Source organism: Varanus komodoensis, unplaced genomic scaffold (genome assembly GCF_004798865.1).
Source record: "Varanus komodoensis strain SLA01 unplaced genomic scaffold, ASM479886v1 scaffold2, whole genome shotgun sequence".
Lineage (NCBI taxonomy): Eukaryota > Metazoa > Chordata > Lepidosauria > Squamata > Varanidae > Varanus > Varanus komodoensis.
In genome coordinates, this window is record NW_025335568.1 from 19,585,176 (window position 1) to 19,607,919 (window position 22,744).

A 22,744-nucleotide genomic window follows, 5' to 3' on the forward strand; every position below is an offset into this window, starting at 1 on the left:
GGAGCGATTTCAACGTGGCTGTTTTGACACTGGAATAGCAGCTTTCATGCTGCTTTTCCTAGTGACTGCCAGGGGAAGGAGATGGGAAAACAATCTGAATGGATCACCCCTCTTGAGATCACAGCAATGTTTCCCAAGGACTGCAAAACTGAAGTATAAAAGAAGTACTCATGCAATGGCGCTTACACATGCAGACCTGTACACAGGGGCTATTAAAAAGGATATACAACAGACAAACCAACTGGTGAGACCCCCCCCCGCCCCGCCCAAACCCCGTGAGCCTCTAGTACATATTGCCATGCTTCAGAGATTTAGTGAGAGGAGTCCTAGGTTCATGCACATTTTTATTGAGTAGTAATATAAAATGTTTTTTTTTTCATTGTTACAAGTGCATGCTTTGATTGCCAACATTTCATAAGTCAAATTACAAAGGCAAGGCTGTAGGCTGTAGTGAATTACTTGGGCACTTATACAATTGTTAAAAAATATCAGTGGACTGTTTTGTTGGTTTTTTTTTCCTCTTCCTTTAAGAATGAACCAGTTGTAACCCGTAACTGATATACAATGGGAAAAAAGTGAAAAAATTACACATTTTGTGGCACATGACAGAACGTAACAAAATGACTAAACCATCATGACATTAACAGTTTTCATGCATTTAGTTTCACATGTAACTACAAACTTAGTTTAAATTTCACAAGGTTTGCTAAACATGCTACCCATCTATATGTGCACTGACAAGCTTATATTAAAAACTTTTAAGAATACTCTCCCCCTTAGATTTTTCAAAGCTTTTTTTTTGATTACAAAATTTCAAAGGCATTAGCATTTTCTTTTTAGAGAATATAAAGTACGCCAGTATACATACATTTCCAGTATAAGTCAGACCACTAAGCGCATTACAGTCCCATACAGGCCTATACAGCCAATTTTTTTTCTTAAAAAACATGCATAGGCAGATTTTTACAGAATATAGATGCTTTCACTGCACTTAATATGGTGTCTTGTTCACTATACTTAAAAATGCACCACTCATAAATATTTAAATTCAGCAAGCCACAACCAAGACTTGATTTGCCAAAATAATAATAATATAATAATAATCCTAAATATAAACAGCAAAAAGAAAAAAAGAAAGAAAAAAAGAAGGATATCATTATTCCAGTTTTTTTTCTTAAGAACTTAAAAGAAAAAGATTTATCACTGCCAAATTAATTAAGGTAAATGTTCTATTTAAAGAAGGGCATTCAAGCACACTAAAGAAACCTGAGGTAAGCATAATCTGTACAAAATTAAACTGTCCTTTTTGGCATTTTTAACAAATTTGCAACATTCTTTTTATTTTTATATCTTCTTTAAAGATTGCCTAATTTTTTTTAAGATCGCCATCGTCTGACAAGAGTAGCAAAACATTATCAATAAATAGTCTACTTATTTAGTTTGTACATCACTTTGTTAAAAATGTTTTGATGTTGTCCATGTTTAGTGCTGCAACTGTAAACGTACAATAGTTAGTAAGAAATCAGACAAAGTTGTCATATCCAGTAACATAATAAAAGGCCTTTCAGTTAACATATCTAGAAGTTTCCAATGCAGTAGGAAAACATGTTCATTCCCCTAACTTTGCAATATATACCAGCATTAGCTTTCATTTAGTTTTCTACAAGCATTTTAAAGGCATATCCAAGGAGGTGTTTAACCCCCACCCCCCACCCACCAAAATAAAGTTTACTATCTCTTCTTAGATGATATTGTAAACTGAATCCAACACCTGGCCCCCAGAGCAAGAAAGCTATCATCAGAGGCAAGAACATCCAACTGCTGATGAGCAGTTATCCCATCATGCCCTGCAGCTCCAAAACAAAAAAATCACAAGTCAGAAATGGTCACTGAATATTGCTGCTATTACTGCCATTACTGTCAGTGCCATTAGTCTCTGAGGAGATGGCCTTGTTGATGGAGTTAAGGTTGGCATCTGATGGCATGGCATCCCTGCGTGGGGGCATCCTCTCATTAATCCGATCCAAGCCTTTGGCTTCTTCAAAGCTCGTGATCTTATGTTGTGGTGAGAATCCTTTGATCGCTATACAGAGAATTGGGGGGGAAAAAACAACAAAAATAAGAAAGAAAAGGAAAGTCAATGGAACAAAGGGTTGGGATATCATCAGCTTATTGAACAATTAACTGAAAGAGAAATTCCTTAATGGTGAAGAAAATAAAATGACAATGCAATTAAAGCTTCTAGATGTATTTGGAAACAGCTAGAAAGGAAACAGCCCATGTCTCTTGAAAGATAAGGATGCTCTCGGCAAAATTCAGTTCTGACATTTTTATTCTGTAGCTTGGTCTAGATTAACAATTTTGCAGGAGTTAGTAGTGCTCACAGAAATGTAATGAGCAACTGAAATCTGTTGTCTTACAGTCTAGAGGCCAAAGCACACTTTTAAAAATGCAGTTACATCATCACAATGATTTTTGCTTTGCAATTTCATGCAGTAAACCTGTCTCCCCTCATGTTGGCAGATGGAATTACAGCAGGAAGCCTGTTTATTCTCAGGCTTGATGTGGAAAATGCCAGCAGTTACAAGTGTAGGTCTGAATGGAGACATTAATTTGAAATTGGGAATGTAAAAATCACCTTGCAATAACTTTATAACATTAAAAGAAAATATCTGAATTGGTTTTCGGCTGTGTTTGGCATGCCTCTGTGGTGAATAAAGGTGCCATCGAGGAAAATATCAGAATTTCCTTGCTCTAAATAAAGCCATGAGAGTGTCTGGAAAACTCAGGAGAGGCCCTGGAGGAAGATGTCATGAAAAGGCCCAGCAAACTTCTGCAAGGGATCACAAGTGCACAATAAATGCCTTGTCTACACAGGCCCAATGTCTAGACTGCTGACCAAGTTCTGTAAATGAACGAGAGAGATGGCATCTGAGAGCAATTAAACTTTAAATCCTGGTTAAGAATCCTGGGTAAAATCAAGGAACCTGGTTAGTCTTTAGCCTGGTCAGCATCTCAGATGATGTACCATTTGACCATGACAAAGACAAGCAAATTCATAATAAAAAAGGAAAGGAAAGCAAGGAGAACAGGAATAGGTAGCTTGCTATTTAATGGTCTGCTCTGGGAATCATGGGAAACAAGATTGTTTCCATTTACAAAGGCACCTGGAATTTGTATTAAATTTATCACATGAGGCCAGCCTTATAAAGCATTAGGAAAAGGCCTTCCATTATTTCACTGCAACAAGAATGCTCATGCTCTCCTCAGGAGCAATAACCTTCTCTGTCAGTCTTAAAGTACTACAGAGGAGTCTGGTTAAGCTGCTGTAATGCAGTGTGCCATGGCCCATTGGTGCCATTCCCTTCACATATTTGCCCTTCTTAATGTTGAAAGTGTAAGAACATGGGATCCAATAACTAATTTTAAAAGTCAGTGAACCTGCCCTTCAGCAATGACATTAGGAGTTCCACATTGATCTCACTGGGTATTCACCAACTCAATATTATATTTATATTTAAGGAGCTTGATATTATTCTGTTCTTTTCAGGGACTTATATTAGACAGCACTTAAAATGAAAATCAGGGGCATCCTGGCAACAGTCTATTAATAAGGCTTAGCACATTGATCACTCTACCCTGTGAAGCATTCTTAGATCAATTTTAAAAAGACACATGAAATATGTACTGCATTTCAAGAATGTTGGTGATGTTTCTTTCTGCTCAGTTTCTGAACATGCAAGAAAGCCAAGATGGTCAGCTAGTACCAGCAACATGGGGTGTGGAATACTGGAGCGTGTGAGCAGAAAGGAGGGGACTAGAGAATGAATTTGCTCTTTGCTTTATCTATCTGGAACTCTAATCAAATTTGATCTCGATTAAGAAGAAAGCACAATCCTTTCCGGCTTTTGATGATTTTCACATTTTCCCCTGATGAATAAAGTCCCTGGTACTATTAAACCACTTGTGTTGAATTTTGTGGCAAGTACAACTCCTCTCATGCCAACCACTGCTGTGGGAAATATGTACTGCAGACAAATACAGAGGACCGTTTTTTTCCGCCATGTGGTGATTTTTAATTGCTCTTTTGCACTCATTACTGGGTGGAATCCACTGCATTCTGCATCATCTAAAGTGGTAGGAAATGAAACCAGCCTTAAGGCCATCAAAAGTCATGAAAATATCAGCAATCTGTAAGTGGATTGGATCCAAAGAACCACGAGTGGAAAGAAAGTATCAGCTAGTGCAATTCCACACAAAATTGCACAAGAATGCACACAGTGTTTTAAATAAGTAGAATCTATCTGTTTCCGTTTGTACAAGGGACTGTGCAAACAGAAGAAAATAGTTGCATACCATTTCCCCTTCCTTACATAAAATTCTAGCATGAGGTATAAGATGGCGTCTCCATGACTGGGAGACACCAACATGTGGAAGGGCACCTTTGGATCCAATCCAACATGTCACTGCATGTCTGACCACTTCAGACAACACAAATTGTTGTGGAACCTACCATGGGCCCAAGCACCCTCAGTTGTCTAGATTGGCCCTCCCCTCCCCTGAAGATCAGTATTCAAGTCTCCACCCATTCCAATCAAATTTCATAGATGTTTCACAATTATGCTTGAACAAACAATCATAGCAAAACATCCAAATATCCCTTAAAAATTCACCACAATGCTGCTAATTGTTCACCCAGTCCCTAGAAGCAGGTGTATAATGAATGGCAATGTAAAGTGTAATGCGGGCTGATTTTGTAGGATGCACTGCTGAAGTTGAGGGTGTGAACAGTTGGCTCCATCAAAGGCCTAAACAGGCCCCCAAGTAAAATTATTCATATAATTAGAATTTGTATTAGATTTCACAAAGGAGAAAAACTTGAAAAGCAAAGAAACAAAAACTAATCCTCAAAATTAATCTTTGGTTAATGCAAAGTTTAACTTGAACAACACATATGCCCAGAATGGGCTGCATTTTAAATTAACCTTGGTGTCAAGCAGACATTTTATACATCTTAGTGTTGACGATTGTGCTCTGCTACGGTTGCTGGTCAGACAATGATTTTTAGCAGTTTACATTGAGAGTAATAATAAAAAACACGACACAGTCACAGAAATCACAGGAAAAAAAACAGCCAAACTTGTCAACAAGAATGCACACTGCAGAGTAGAATTTGGCAATAGGAATAGAGGATTCCAACATAAATAGCAGTGAGTGAGCTGCTATTTAGAAAGCAGTTGTATTTTCTCTTACTTCTTTCTAAGAATTTTGTTCACTGCTGTAACAAAAAGATAAAAAACCCAGATGGGGGCCAAAAGGCACTATTACTCCTTGCCAAAAGAACTAATGGTTAATTATTTTTGCTTGGAAAAACTTCATTTTAGGGGGGCAAGAACAAAATACAACTGAAGATTTTGTTGTTGCTTTGTTTTAAAGGGGAACTTTTGAGAGTCTTCTCAGAAAACAATTTGAATGAATAAATGTATTATTGCATACATCACAATATTTTTGTATGCATTTGGCAATCTCTTAACTGTATAACTAACCACATTGCTTAGAAGCTGTAATAAAAGGATCCTTGAAAAAGGCAGCCTGAAATTTTGCACTGAAATATCTTCCAAAGTAATTCATTTGTGCCAGTGATCATTTAAAAATAGTGCTTGTATGAATGGGTGCATTACAAGAAGTTCCCAGAGTTTTGCAGGAAAAACGATCTTACCATTTCTTGTTACTTTAACTTTTTTTTTCACCCCAAAGGGACATTGTAGAGTTATATTGAAGACTCATTCAAAATATATAAATATATACTTTTGCTATGATTTCAGTACAGGGAGGACCCCATTCGACTTAAGAATGTTGCATTCTCTCAATTTTTATATATAGCTGATGCTGATGTATGGAACAGATAGATTCCTCCAAAGGGATTGCTTTGTCAAATCACTTCTGCTACAGAGCTGCCATGCCCCCTTTAAGCTGAGTTGCAAGTTTTCTTATCCTTGTGCGACATTGATTCAGCACTTTTAGCTTAATGGACACAGATCAGAACATTGTTGCAACTTTAAAAAAACAACAACACCAACAACAAAAGAAACACTTTCCCCTTTAAAGCAAGTAAACTTAGGTTAATACTGAGCCACAATTGTTAGCTCAACACCCACACACTCTATACAAGCTACAGCAAAGATGAATACACCCAGCAGAGCCCTTCTCTGTTGCAAGGACAACAGAAAGGGGTCTGGCCAATTTACCTTCATCAGCCTCAATAGCCTCAACAGTAGCTGAAGAGAAGAAAGGGGTAGCAAAACGAATGAGAAAAATGAGCAGAGGATTTAACTCTAAGAACAAGTCAGTGAATAGCAAAGGAGCTAGTACACTTAAAGGTTACTGTAAGTGCTGGATTTGGACACAACAGACAACACAGAATGCTACACACAAAACAAACACAGGTATTGGAAATTGCAGGCAATAGATTTCTTTTTTTACTGGGGGAAAGCTGTGAAATATTCTTGTTTCTTCTAATATAAACAATGACATTGTTGATGAAATCGAAATGGTTTACCGTTATTGTCCATCCAACTTACTCAAAATTCATACTGATCAGAGAATAAGGACATCATTGAATAGGCCGAGTTAGATTGAGGGGTGCCCAATAAGAAAGATGTGACATTAAGCCAGCAGAAAAACCCCCTACCAGGGTTGGTGGCAGGAATATTAGAACACTTCCTGTGGTCAGGCACAGGCAGTGAGAAATTACTTCATGGAAAGGCTGCTTGTAAACTCTGGAGCAACCATTTCTCTCTTTTTCCCCTGGGCTTCAATTCTTTTAAAACACACATATATGCACACTCACTAGAAACATGTTAAAGACATATTAGGAAGAGCTTTCAAAGCCAGCATTCAAGTTTTGGTTTGTGGGGTCGGTTGTTTTGTTTAGAGTGCACAGAACATCATCTTTTTAAGCATCCCCCCAAATGTCTGTAATGAAAGACACTAAAAAAAACAACTAAATTTGGATCAGATCTAAATGCTGGCAGAACAACTGAACATTTCACAGTTGCAGGTAGTATAGCATAGACTATAGTCTTTGAAACTGGGATTAAGAATAATTTGTAAGCAGAAATCAAAGTTCATTTTAGAACTGTATCATTAATGTATCATGATATTTTTGACAGTCAGATGCATCTAAATTACCACCAGTGTTTTATGTAACAGTAAGGAAACTTAACTGTCTGTCAAACAAACTGACTTAGCGCTGGCCAATTCAGAATGTTACATTTTTAAAGTTTCAATGTTTAATGTGGAAATCAGTGGAATCTCATTAAATGTCATTTTTGCATCAAGGACAAATTCCCCCATGGAATCTATAGCCCTCAGGTGTGGCAGATAAGAGAACTAAATAACTAAAAGAAATATGCATAATATGTAAGAGAAACAACAGAAATTAAGATGACTTACAGGATCCAAACCAGCATGAATACATTGAAAATAATGGCTACTAGGAATGTACACATTTCACAGAATATATTGCCCATATTTTCTGTTAATACATCAAGTCGGGAAATGTGCTTAACAGAAACTATGTAGATTTCAGTATATTTGGTGAACGGTGCAAGGTGTTAACTAATGGGTTGTGTATGGTAAAGTTTTACTAAGCTATAAGACTGCAGTATGAGGGGTTTTCCCAACAGTTGATTTAACAAGGCTTTGGACAATGTCACAGAAACACGTATTTTATCAAGGCAACCACAGCATTTTTGTTGGAACTCATTCTCTCCAAAATCAGAGGACTAATAATAGGGAAAAGATCCTCTATGAACATCAAAAATTCCATGAGCGAGACAAACACACGTTAGTGGTTCGTACTGCAGCATTTACAAAGCAGAACATTACCATATGTGTAACACACAAGTCACCAAAAAGAGAGTTTACCACAGAATACCTGAATCTTCTAGATAAGAGAAAAGGAGATAGAAAAGGGAAAAATACAGGGAAGAAACTCCAAGAAAGAAATGGGAAAGTTAGAGGCTGAGACCGAGTTACTGAAAAAGTGGATGTCCATGTCTCACAGTTATTGAAAGCTACATCATAGTTACAGTAGGACACTTATGTGTGCATGAAATATAGGTTGCACAGGAGTAAACAGCTAACAGAATAATGTTATGTTTTAAAACACTGGATTGAGGCTCCTTTCTAGAAGAGAAATATTCTACTAGCTATAGCCCTACAGTGCGCCTTGCACAAAAGAGGCCTTGAAACTGTCAGGGGAAGAAAGTGCCTCCGTCTTTGTCTACAAAGCCAACCCAATTTCAGCATGTTCTTCCCTTCCAATTCATTCAAGTAACTTCACTGAAGTTCTCCATGAACAAGAGGAAAAGGAGAAGAATACAGTTTGGTATTCTTTAGCCAGACTTAGATATGCATGCTGGTCCTCACAGAGGTTATTCCAGTAACATTCTTACTGCTGCTTTCCACACTGTAAAAAACAACCTTGCCTGTATGTGCAGTGGAACAACCCTCTGCTACACTGTATGGTGGAATATTTAGGAGGAGAAGCTGTAATCTTTCTTTCTCATTCCCACTTAACTTGATAGCCATTGCAATGGCCTAAAACCATCACTTGCTATTAATTAAGGGTACCTGGCAATGGTAATGTACAAGTCCAGGAATTCCAAGTCTGCAGGGCCAGTCCATGTTCAGGGATTATGGGAGGTGTAGGGCAAAACATCTGGAAGGCACCAGGTTCCCTACCCCTTATCTTAATGAAGTAGATTCATAAACAGCTGGGTTGTGAAGGAGAGGAAGTACAGTGGTGGTGAGAATGTAAGACAGGGAGCCTGGGAGATCCGGGGACTAGTTCCTGCTACAAAATGAAGCTCATTGGGTCACTCTTTCTCACCCTAACTCACCCAACAGGGCTGTTATTGTGAGGATAAGGGGAGGGATAAATCTAATAAATGGGTAGATACAAATCTAGCAAACAAACAAACTGGAGTAAAGGACGACCATAAAATGGCAGGATAGCAAGGTAATGTGATGATGACAGATTCTGCTATAGGACACAGGAATGTATTCAGTGATCTGAATGCTTCCTTGAGGGGTAGCACTCGTTTCATATTGCCCTGGGAAAGTTCCCCCACTGCCCACAGCAGGACCCACTTCCTCAGCAGAGCCAGGCTTACCTGATGGTAGGTAGCAGGGAATGGCCCACTGGGGTTGGGGCAGCCCAGCCACTGTTCTGAAAGAGGCACAAGGCCCACTGGTGGGGAAATGAAAATGACTGTCCCACCAGACCAGTGAGACAAGTCTCATGGACCTGGCTCTCTTTCCAGCGCTGCTTTGAGGCAGGCAGCCTCATGGGTAGCCTGGCAGCAGCAAAGGCCTAATGGGAGAGCTGGACCTACATAGTCATGCCAGCATAACTGCCCTTTTAACTTCCCTATAATGAGAGCCCATGAGAAATGAGCATGGTGGCTATGCTATTGGCTCCAGCTGTAGGGGCAATGGGCCTGATGTGGCAGAGAACCCTTCTGAGGGCCCAGCATTAACCTGGGTATGCCAGGTGCTAGTGCTTGGCCTGCTAAGGTTCAGCCTGAGAGTAAGTGATATGCAAGTGTTTGTTAGAGTGAGGAAGATGCATTCAACTGCAGTGGACATGTCCTTGTTTATGCACCCAGATCACAGGGGCCACCTACGCTGGTGCAGACACCCACTCAGTTTTTCATTCTGATGTCAAAGATGCATGCATGGATCACCACCTTTGAGGGAGTCTACATGGCTCAACTCCACGATGAATGGGCAGTGGAGGACCCGGTTGTACATGATGTGCTTTCTCTTTCTGTCTGACCTCTTGTGACACAGACCTTTCTATGTCATTCAGACATATTTTGACAGACCTGGGAGGCAGCAAAATCCCAGGGAACTAGCACAGAAATGAGCTAGAGTTCTTCTCCCCCAACAACATTATTTTATGCAGAAGTACAAATCCTGTCCTAAGAAGGATCCACTATACAACGTCAACTGTAACCAGTTGTTTTGAAAACTGTGTTTGTGTATTTATTAAGGCAAAAAAGCCAACACCGTGTGAATCAGTTTCCAGTCGCATTGTGATCTCTCTCTTTTTCTCCCCTCCTAAAGACTGCATTTGTGTAATGGAAAGGAGCATGAGAAAGTCTGTAGTTTAGCAGTTCAGTCACAGCAGACATGCACAAACATGCTTACCGCTTTGCAGAGTTTGTTTTCCTCCAGAGAGCACCCCACTGGGCAGCATTCCTGTTGGAGTCAACCCTTTCAGTGTCAGCACACTTTCACTCTCCTCCCTGGCAGGAAAAGGAAGAGACCATTCAGCTGATGCAATCAGGGGAGGCAGGGTAAGGCTGTGTGTATCATTTCTAGAGCCAGCTCCAGATGAGAGATCATCCTTTTATATCGTATGTTATTTATTTATTGGATTGGCACTGCTAGAACCTGCATTAGACACCAGGTTGATACTTTAAAGAAGGCTACACAAAATGAATCACATAATTTTGCTTTGCTCCCACTGTTGAGAAATACGTATTTCTGTCAACATAATTTTTGTTCAGGGTTAAAACATCCATCCATCCATCACTTTGTATACTGTCTCATAGCTGCATGGCTCTCTAGACAGTTTACATTATAAAAATGAACAACATAAAACATCCTAAAATAAATACAGTTTAAACAATTAAAACTAGAAAAGCAATAATAAATAACATACTATAACAACATAGCAGGAGCTCCAAATAATAGTTTAACAACAGATTGAAACTATCTAAATTAAGTAACTAAAATTTACATTAAAATATAAGTAAAATTAAATTCCAGTTTAAATCATCAACAATTAAAATGCTCCTTGAATAAAAAAAATCAGTCCGGTCCCGGGATATGTTTAAAGAAGACACTTGATGAATAGCCCTGGGAAGTTTTTATTTATTTATTTAAAGTTTTTATATGCCATTCCCATTGCTACACAGCCTCGGGACGGCTCACAACACAATTAAATAAAACAAATAGAATTACAATTACAATTAAAAGTTGGAAACACACTGGCTACATAATTAAAACTATAAATATTAAAGATTATTAAAATACTGTTTGAATAAAGAGATCTTGGCCTGGCGCCGAAAAACAAATAACAACAGCGCCAGGCGGACCTCTCTGGGGAACGCATTCCACAGATGATGCCATAGATGGGGTGTCATATCTGAGAAGGCCCTGCCACCAGTAGCCTAACTTCCTTTAGAGATGGCTCCCAGAGCAGGACCTCTGATGATGATCTCAGGGTCTGGGTAGGCTTATATGGATGGAGATGTGCTTTCAGATATTCAGGTCCTAAACCATTTAGGGCTTTATGCATCAAAACGAGCACCATGATGCGGAATCAGACTTCAATGGACAACCAGTGTAATTCATACAGGACTGGTATAATATGTTTAGTACTACCAATTCCCGTCAGCAGCCTATCTGCTCTATTTTGTGCCACTTGTAACTTCCGGACCATTTTCAAGGGCAGCCCAATGTAGAATGCAGTACAATAGTCCAACCGAGCAGTTACCAGTGAATGGATTACTGTTGTTAGGTTCTGCCTGTCCAGAGATGGTGAAAGTTGATGAATTAATTGGAGCTGATGGAAGGCACTCCTGGCCACTGAGCCAAACTGGGGCTCCAGGGATAGCTCAGGGTCCAGACGCACCCCCAAGCTCTGGACCCTGTCCTGTAGAGGGACTGCAACCCCATCCAAGAAAGGGAAGATATTCTCCATCTGGACACGGGAGCACCTACCAACAAAACTTCTGTCTTGTCTAGATTAAGTTTCAATTTGTTGGTCCTCATCCAGCCCATCACCCCAAACAGACACTAATTTAGGACCATCACCTCCTCACCTGGGTTTGATAAAAATGAGAGATAGAGCAGAGATAGAGCCCAAACTCCTCGATGACTTCTCTCAATGGCTTCATGTAAATGTTGAAAAGCATGGGGGGATAAAATGGAGTCCTGAGGTACTCCATGACATACTTGCCACAGTGCAGAGCTATATTCCCCCAGCAACACCATCTGGAATTGGTCAGTCAGGTAAGAGTGGAACCATTGCAAAGCAGTGCCCCCGAATCCCAACTTGGCCAACCTTGTTGAAAGGATACCATGGTTGATGGTATCAAATGCCTCTGAAAGGTCCAGGAGAACCAACAGGGACACACTCCACCTGTCTTTCTCCCAGTGAAGGTCATTCCACAGGGCAACCAAGGCAGTTACCGTTCCATAACCAGTCCTAAAACTGGACTGAAATGGGTCCAGATAATCGGTTTCTTCCAAGAGCACCTGGAGATGTTCAGCCAACTCTCCTCTCAAGCACCTTGCCCAAGAACAGGATATTGGCTACTGGCCTAAAATTAGTAACATCTTCTGGATCCAGGTTTGTCCTCTTCAAAAGGAGCCTAATCACTGCCTTTTTTAGCAGGAAAAGCATCAGTCTTTCCTTCAGAGAAGCATTTAAAATTTCCTGGATTTACATCTGCACTGCACTAATTTTATATCTGCACTGCAAATAAAATTAATTTTCTGAATAGAGGACAAGTATTCTCAGCAGTTTAATACATTGTTAAAAATTACTGGATACATGTATGGCTAACTGTCAAGGTATCAACCATCTGGCATATTTACATTCCCCATAATGAATATGCAAGGATATATACTAAAAAAATGGGTTAGACTAGACATATTCTCATGAAGATTACATCAATCAGGCAACATCCTGAGCATCTGAAATTTCCATCACGTGTCAGTGCTTATAATGCCAAAAATCTTTCACTTTTGCAACTTAAGTTAGGACTAGTGGTAGACAGGGATAGGTAAGTGTTGGTGGTGGTTGTTGCAGAGCAGTAATGGGGAAGGCATGATATGCAAAAAGGAAGCAGAATGGTTGCTTGTCTTTCCTCCGCTGCTGCTTCACCACACTCCATCTGACCTGACAATGCACAAGCGCATGTCTGTTGCATTGCTGGGAAAAGCTGTAGGGTGAGCAGGAAGTAGTCTGTAGGGGAAAAGTGGTGGGTTAAGCACCCCTGCCTGCCCTAAAAATTGCACTGTATCCCACTGTTTTGCAGCCCTTCGGTTGTGAGGTAGGTTCTCAGAACTCTGGCTAAACAGCTAAACCCAGCTTCAGTATGTCAAGGAAAATGAAATAGCCCTGCTCTCTGTCAAAAACAGAAGGGAAAAGATTTAAAGGACTAAAGAAACAGTGCCTTGTGTTTCCAACTGTAGAGTAAACCAGTGGGTCACTGTATAGAAGGATATTCTTAAATGATTAATTTAGCTATTAACTAACTTAAAATATGTCAGATGGATATTTTAAAACCATTCATTCCTATAACAACACATGAGCAGCTTGGAGTAAGACGAAGAGCAAAATTTTTCTCTTGTATGCAGTTATATCCAGGAACATGAGTGAAGTGAAACTAATGCTTCTTTGATGGTTCATAAAGCACAGCCAAATCTTGCTTACTTACACTGTAAGTAAGGCATGTACAAGAAACCTCTGGATCAGGACTATAATCTACCTGAAATATAAACCCTTCCGGAGGAAAACTTTTTACTGATTAGTATATTAACACACAAGAAGCATTTCAAAGTGGACTGCGAAGCACCGAGAAACAAATGCTGCCCCATGTTTCTAATAAATAGCAAAGTAAATGGATGTCATACCTCAGCACAGAGAACACTCGTGCCATTTTGCCTATTGCCCGGATCTTGTTCCTTATCACTTCTTTTCGAGCTGCAGCTGTGGCACCTAAAAGATTTGTAAAAATACAGTTGATATTTAGTCATTCGATTTTAATCATTTTTCCAACTGCTTGTCCAACTAGCTTGCCTGTTGAAACCAACATCTGAATGCCATGGCGCTAGAATATTTACACATATTTAAAGCATTATATGCTGCACAAGAAGTTTGGTCGTATTTTTATCCATGGATATATTTAATGTGTGCATCATTTATGCATGCATTATGCAAGCATTCAACTTACATTGTGAACATGTGCTAGAATTGGGACCACACCACATACTACCCACTCCCAGGACTGCATACATCACATGTCCATTGGCTTTAGCTGGAACACTAAGTTGTATTCCTTGTTAGTCCTACTCAGACTATGCTCATTGAAATGAATAGGATTTACATTACACTAATATTGAATACAACCCAGCAAATGCTATTAGGATTCTGGCTTGCAAGGAGTCTTCTGTGGGTGATGCAGTTTAGGAGGAAAGCTGTGTCTGACAGCAAACTGCATGGAGAGAGTTTCCTATCAAATATAACTGCTAGGTGCCCTGCGATTGCAAGCAGATGTTGTATATTGCATGCATTATAACACAGTGGGAGAGGAAATGTATCTACCAGAAAATAGCCTGCAATTGCATTTTAGGAAATTTTGGAGCATATCTGAACTTCGGAACACACACATTAGTTACATAATTGAGAAGCAGAAAACATAAGGGATTTCATGTCAGAATTATTTAAATTCCTGTATGCATTGTTATCCCTGCTAGGGGTTTTTGGGTAGTGGTGTTGATGCTTTGTTGCTTGAAATTTGATCAGAAAAACAAAACCTTTAAATAACTTTTCAGTCATTTGTAAAGGGGAATTATATTTCTCTCTCTGTAATCATAAATGCTGCATAAAGCACCGTTCCTAACATCAAATAATAGGATTGGCATGAATGGTAGTGGGAAGTAAAGACGCTCTTTCAAAAACACATACAGAAAGCATTGACTTGAATATTGGTTGCCTAAAGCACATGAAGAGGGAATAACTAAATGTTTTGAGTGTGTAACATGTAGACCCCCTGAATAAGAATGCCAGAAAAGCAATTAAAATTGATGGGTCATTAAATATAACTCAGAGAGGGGTTTGGGGTATGCCTAGCAGTGCCCATCAACAAGCACTCACCCATACTCTATTTGACAATTTAGTTCATCTAGGTTTGAAAATGCCGATTTGGTTATTGGAAATCCTGGCAACGTACAAAAGTTAATGACCAAGTCAGCCTCGTATTTAAGCAATATCGTGGTCGTCAAAGGCAACCAGCAATTGCACTCAGGTGAGTAAGCAGACTGAAATGCTCCTCTGTGCCCAGCATAGAAAGCATGTGAACTGATTTGGGGGGTGGGGGGGAGTGTCTCCTCTACACCCAGCAAAGTAACACAGCTCAAATCTCAGTACAGAAGTGCCATGAAAGTCATACCAGAATGAAAACAAATACAGAAAAACAAAAAGTGCAATTATAAAATGTAATAATAGAACATGATGAAAGCACAATTTCATGATAATAACAGAGGAACAAAAGCACAAATCAAGGAAATTCAATTTGACACTAGAGGTATTCAAGAACAACTCGAGGACAAGAAGTTGTATGATTTGTGAAAGAACACTTTAAAGAGTTTCTGGGATTGGAATCAGGCTGAGTGGTTGAAATAGAGACTACAGTGAGAATTAATGCAGGATATGACATTAGAAGGAAGTTCACTTTAGATACTTTTGTGAAATGTATTTATTAAATTTATCAGTTGCCCTGTGTTCAAAGTAAAAGATGCTTCCAGGTAAAAGAAGCAATACAGAAGATCATTTGGACAGGTGACCCTTCCAAGGTAAGTGATAAAGAAATAAACTAAAAGGTATTCAAAAAGGACCTGAAAAACAAGATGGTATATGGTATGGGGACAAATACCCTTATTGAAACGTGCAGGGGGCAATCTGCCATCGCTTGTCAAGCTGTTGGTTCTAGGCAGTTGTGCTCTAAGAGGATTTAACCTCTCCATAACCTTTGCATAACTGTCCTAAGGCCCTGGGAGATTTATTTAAGCCTTGCACATCGCTTGCTGTCAGAGTTCAGAAAATACAACCATCGGGTTCCTGAATATTCAGAAACCGTCTGGCAGGACCCTGCACCCCATCATGACTTATACAGGCCATGGTGGGCTGTGCTGATTGCACCAACCTGATCATTTTATGTTCTATATTTGTCTACAAGACAAGGAGAGCAATTCTGCGCTCACTGAGTGCAGCCTTCACCACTGGAAACTCTGCTCCACCCTGTGCCCTGTTAGAAAGAAGCTGGAGGGGCAGATCAAACATTTAGGTAAGTTCTTGAGCTAGTCTAACTCACCTGATGGTTAAGGATAGCGATAGCAGTAGATCTGTTGAATTCACACCCACTCTCCCTTTGCAAATGGAGAGATGGTTGATAAACCTATTTTCTTTCTTCTCCAACTGCCACTGCAGAGATTTCTGCAGGAGCTAGGAGGGGATTGGAGGCGTGCACCAGAGTTAGTTTCCAGTCTTGAAGAGGAGATGCTCCACAGTACTGAATGCCTGCTGATAGGATTCCAATCTGTTTCTAGTCTTTCCTCACATTTTTGGAAGCAATTGTAACCAGTAACAGGATTTTTCCCTCAATATTAACATACGGAATTCCTCTAATATAAGAAATTAGTCGGAACGTTTATTAAGAATGGAAAGAGTAGATATAATATTATTGGTGAAAACATGCGTTAGAATGGGACAGGAAAAATTTGTACAGTTCTTAAGACTGGGAAAAACTGTGCTGAGGAAAAGAAGAATGGGGGTGGTAATCAGTCACTTCCTATTATATTCTCAGATTCAAGCTCCAAAGACTCCATTTTTCCCTGTTTGACTGCACTGATGGGGGGAAAATTAACAGAGATGTCTTAGGGAGGAAGCCTATGGGACCTAGACAGTGTCTGAGGGCCAGAGGATATTTCAGATTCCAAATTCCAAGGTTGGGGGCAGTGCTCCAATATTACAGGAAAGAAGTAGAGATCTACCCAACATCTCCCTCAGACCTGGCATGGAAAGAACTGTGCTGGAGCGCTCTGAGGCTGGGAAAGTGGCTTCAGAGAGAGGAAGGTGTGCGTGTTTTGATGGGCAGGGAGGACACTGGGAAACCCGTCTAGTGAAGACGGAGGCAAAGGTTGCTTCTACTGTCCTCCTGCTCTGACTTGGATGACAGTACATCTCTGAGGAGGGCACCCTCAGGTAAGTCATATAGATCAAGGAGTTGCAATTCAGCAGAGCAGGTGATATTCCTAAAACATTAAATCAGAAGTTTTTCAGTGCTGAATATTTCCCATTCTATAACCAAATTAATTTCACCTCACAATATATAATGCATTTAATTATTTATATTTATTTATTAATCTGCCCAACAGCAAACGTTCTTTGGGCATATCACAATTATACCTTTTTCATTAGGAAGAAAAATACAAAATGCCATTCAAGCATATGCAGATCATGCTCTAGGTTTTATGGAACAGTTCTGGGGTGAGAATCATTTAGTTAAAACACAATGGAAAATGGAAATTTTGCCACAGCAATATCAGGAAATTGTACAAGATTTGGCTTTGAAAAGGAATTATGTTTTCAATTTACTAATTACTTGAGGATTAGCCAAATTACACAGGAATTTCTAAAACCATAGTAAATGGCATTGCAGTACAGAAAGCTTCTTGCTCAAAGAAAGGAAAGGCAGAATTAATTTGCACATTTCTGTAATGGAGCAAAAGCTTAAGGTGATATATTCTCAAGAAGTCCACCAGACCCAATCAGATTGTGCTGGCAGAAATGACAGGGAGTACAACAGGTAGCTTGCCCTTCCTACAGTAACCCCAGAAACTAGCTAGGACAGGACAAGTCAATGGAACTTTCATGTGGTAAGGGAAACACACAGGATCAGTAGAGCAAACTTTGTTAACTGTGTAAAGGAAAATGTAGGAAGGAAAAGTAAAACAAACTGATAGGTAACACTACGGAAAAGGACAGAGACAATGCTTTTCTCTGAAAGAAGTGCAGTGGCAAAAATAAGAAAGAAGAGTAAGACACAAAATACAATAGGAAAAAGGCATACGGAAAGAGAGAAAGAAAGCTATTGGGAAAGAATGACTATAAATAAAGAAGATTATATATAACACTTGTATTCAACCAATCGGTCTGCCTCCAGAAAAATTCTTTCCTCTCTAGGCATCTCTGAGATTTTTTAAAAAAATGTTTATGAAACAATGACACTATTTGCATGGAATACTCTAGTAAAAACCCACCCTCAGTCTTTAGAATAGGCAATATCTACACTCAGTTGTTTTCTAAATATTCTCCTAATATGTAATCAACATGAACTATAATTCCATTTATTTAGTCTGAAGATAGTTGGCTTTTACATTGTCCATCCCCAACTTGCTATGAGGTTGGAATCAGAACAAGTGCTAAGGCAGATGCTGGAAGAATGTGGAATAGGTTAAACTCATAAAACACAGTTGGACCTATCTTAGGCACTCTTAAGCTGCAGAATGAGCAGGACAGAGAAATATGAAACACTCTACTTATATAGTAATAGGAGTTAAATATGTATTATGGGCTTTTCTGTGAAGGTGTACTACAGGGGAAAAAATCAATGGGGGACACACTCAAGAATTAACATAGAAGATTATAGGTTCTTGATGGTATTACAGATAAAAGAACAAGTCTCAATAATTTGTTTGATGCCAGGAAGTGGCACGGCAGTCTCGCCATGCACCAAAGCTCAGGCTACTCAGATTAAGATCTCCTGACTAACAGGAGTATTACCATAGGTGGAGAAGCAAACCTGTATCCTCAACCAGGGAATATTTCTACAGGACAAGGAAGGGTAGGTGGGAGATACTGCATGCCACTGAGGGGTGGTGCTCAAAGTACCATCTAGCAAGGATAACCAACTGGCTGCTCACTCAGCAGCTCTTTCCTTAGCAAAGGCTAACAGGATATATGTGTTTGTGTGTGCATAAGAAAAAGAGCCTCAGCTACAGGTAGACTAAAAAGCTAAGTAAGTGTACGTGTGGACTACTACAGCTAGTACACTGTCCAAACACTCTTGGGAAGCATTTTCCAACTGATCATCTTCTCACTGATCATCTCTCAAGATTCATAGAATTGTAGGATAGTAGACTTGGAAGGGGCCATGAAGGCCATCGAGCCCAACCCCCTGCTGTTGCAGGACACCAAGTTACACCATCCCACTCAGGTTGGGCAGAGTTCCCTGGAAATGCCCAGAATCCAGAAGGAATTAAGCAGGGGTTGCATTCTCCAACCTCAACTTAATACTTTAATACAGCCATTATATGTAATCACCTGATTCCAGGAGGCATGCTTTTACATCTGAGATTTTTAAAAAAATGTTTTTGGATGAGGCAGCCAGATGTTCATAAGGGCAGTCTATGCACAGCACATTCTGTGCCACAAATGAAGCTGCCTTCTCCACTACATTGGAAGGGATGTACTTTGTTGTTATGAGAAGAAAATAGAGAACAAGAGAATCACTTAACCCACTCTGGATCTCTTGCAAGAGGGGAAAAAAGCAGGCTAAAAATGTACTACTGATAAAAACTGAGTCAACTTCTTGGTCTTTTTTGTACAGAATTGCCTACACTGCTTAACAATGGTTCTTCAGGGTCTCACAAAAAAGTGCCTGTTGCATCATCGGTGACCTATTAAGCTGTACATGTGAGGCATCAAACCTGAAACCCTGGGAAGATCCACCCTAAAGGTCCTTTCTTGTGCAAGGCACTATCCTGCCAATATTCTTTCAAGTACACTATGAAATGTGGCATCTTTGGGGTGTTTTGGTTGCATAGAAACTACAGCTAGGAGTTAAGCCATGTAGCTGGCTTTAGGCACCAGTATGACCATGATGGCTTGACACATTGGCCTCTAAGGCGATCAGGAAAGAAGGAAAAGCATGAAAAAGCAGCATTGTCATGGAAGGATCAAATGACCTGTATTACACTTAGATAAGTAATTTTTAACTGTATAATTAAGTCTTGAAAAATAGAATTATAAATTATCTTGACCTAAAGTCCTTTCATGTGCATCTGAAGAACTGAGAAATGGGCCAGTTAAAACAATTGAACTCTGGGAACTGATTTAAATGTAACCTAGTCTAAATAAATTCTACTAATATTCCAAGGTGTATGACCATAACTAAGCATTTACAGCATTCATTGACGATGCTTGATAAGATAATGCCAGATCTGCAAGGTGATGTTTCTTTTTCTCCTAATGCCCAAGCCAAGTGTGATGGTGGCAGACCAGTCTGTCATTACACTTTTGCTGCATTAAGGTAAGTTGTAACTGAAGGGGACACTTAAGGTAAGGCATGCTGAACCCTATTCTAACTCCCAGTCTAACTGTCCAGTAAGCCCAGTTGGAAGAAATGCCTGGAGGATGCTGGGAAGTGTACTGGGGAGGTTAAGCATGACTCATGCATACTTCTCCTCCTGTAAATAGCACCTTTAATCTACCTCATTTAAGTGTGAATGTGGCAAGCCTGCCCTTATAGACACTTCTCTGCTGCCTTCACATATAACATGCTCCAACATAATATTTATCCTGAATCTATGTCAGTCATGTACTTATTGTTAAATGTTTAGCATAGCTGTCTATTAGTGCACAGAACAATACCGAGGCCTTGGTAGAATCAGCACCACGAGTTAAGGGGAGAATCACTATGGGAGACACTAGGAGGAAAGTCAGAAATTCCTGAGAGTTAGCACTTGGAAAAGTCACACAATAGCAAAATAAGCCTTTCTTGCCCGCTTTATAATACCTTTCTTCTGTGCATAAATAGGATCTTCTTATGAAATTCCAAAGGGGGGGAAAAAGAAAACAGATCAGTGAAGATAGGAGAACTTGAAAAAAAGGGGAGGGAGTATAAAACACGACAACACCAATGGGAAAGTAATGCTTAAATAGTTCTGAAAAACAGAAAAGAAAGAAATTAGGCAGAACATTGAAAAGGAAAGGACAAAGAACTATGAGAAGGAAAACACTCTTCAGCTCAAAGCCTTGTTAGTAAATTGTGCAGTAAATAAAAATGCAGCAAGACAACCTCTAGCCTGGTATATTATGGGCCATGCTGCTTGGGGCATGCAATTCTTTAGGGGAAGATCAAGCTTTACATGTTTACAAGAGCAGAAGCAGCTCACTTATATGGCTAGAATGAGAACTAGCACTGGGGAGAACCAGGTTTATTCAAATCTCCACCAAGATATGATTTTAACTGGCAGTCACAGTCACTCTGATGATGAAACTGGGCTGGGGGCAGAGGTGGGGATGAAGAAAAAACATGTAGTAAAGGCAAGTAAAGGTACAAATGATAGCAAATAAAGATAAATATAACCTAGAATCAAATCAAAAAGTCAATTATGTGTATTGTAAGTACATTGATTTTAATGTAACTTACTTTTAAGCAAATATAGTTTAGGGTTGCAGTCTCAATGCTATACAAAAGTAGGAAGATAACTTCTTGCAGAAGCTATTCAGTGCCTGGTTTTGTTTGTGCTGTGGAAATTCCCACTGTGCTCCTAGTTTGCTATGTGATATGTACATTTGAACAGACTAGTGTTTTGCATCTTGTACTATCTTGTAAGAGCCTTGAGATCTAAAATTCCAAGAGTAGCTGTGTCAGCTAACAGCAGCAAAATTTAAAGATGCTACAACATTGCTGAGTTTAATTTGTATGTCTTGACTAAGTTCCTTATCAGATGATTGAAATATATTCATGCCACATGTATCAAAATGCCCCTGATACAAGGCCTACTTATCAGTTATTCCCTTTATGGTTTTTATAGTCTATGTGTGGAGGGACAGAAGGACTTTGGCCACTGATTGTGCCCATGATATTGCCATGTCCACCTCATCATGACATTGCTATGTTCAACCACACCCCTGAAAAAAGGTCACCATAAATATATGGCGGTGTGCATGTAGATGGTCCACATATAGGAAACCCTACACAGAACTGTAAATGCATCCGCATTCCTTTTGAGATGTCCACTTGCATGTACAGATAGTGTGCGTGCATGTATGAAGGGGTGGATATCTGCTTCATTTAAATAGACTAGGTGGGAATAAATTAACACATCTACATTTATTGAGAGCCAGTTTGACACAGAGGTTAAAGAGGTGGCCTAGAATGCAGCTGAAAACTGCGGTCTACCATGAAGATCATGAGATGTCCTTGGGTGAGCCATTATCTCTAGTTGTGCAGGCATAAATCTGCCAAGGTGAGAATGGTGTATGACACACCCTGAGGTTCCTGGAAGAACTGCAGCATTAGAAGGTCATAAGAAAAAGAAAAATAGTGACCTCAGAGCAGATTAGCAGTACAGTCATTTCTCACTACCTTCCTTTCAAAAAGTTAACAAACAAACAGCTCGGACATTTTTGCAATCCACATTTAACTCCAATCATGGAATTATATGGTATTCACATCAATTTGTTTTAATATATGAATGACTCTCTTCTTGTCCTACTTCCTGTTTGTCATGTCTCAATCTATATTCCTACCTTTCCTTTCTCTTAAACATCATCATCATCACCACCACCACCACCACCTTAGGAAGACCTTTCCTAAGCTTTCGTTGATAATCCACCAATACTCTAAGATATATAAATAGGTTTTATCTTTTTGAGACACTTGCTCACGATTTAAATAGTCATGAATCTAACCCCTGCTTTTTAGAAAATGCATGATGGACAAATTAACTGGAAGGCAGGAAATAAAATAATCCATGTTATGTTATATTCCTTCTCAGAACTTCTAGCACTGTACTAATTATTTGGAAGTTATACCAACAAAGAAGGCTATTGAATGATTTAGAATGCAAGCCAAACATATTTAATTAT

General features: G+C 39.5%; 1 protein-coding gene across 1 annotated transcript in view; it reads right to left on the reverse strand.

The window, feature by feature from the left end:
• Positions 1 to 331: 331 nt before the first annotated feature.
• The window catches only part of PPP3CA (protein phosphatase 3 catalytic subunit alpha), a 213,195-nt gene continuing 190,782 nt past the window's right edge, over positions 332 to 22,744 (reverse strand). Inside the window, exons 11-13 of the mRNA XM_044428195.1 lie at positions 13,720 to 13,804; positions 10,219 to 10,316; positions 332 to 2,083 (exon numbers count right to left, since the gene is read on the reverse strand). Coding sequence (XP_044284130.1) covers positions 1,887 to 2,083; positions 10,219 to 10,316; positions 13,720 to 13,804 — 380 coding nt within the window. The 3' untranslated portion in view covers positions 332 to 1,886. The remainder of the gene's footprint in view (positions 2,084 to 10,218; positions 10,317 to 13,719; positions 13,805 to 22,744) is intronic.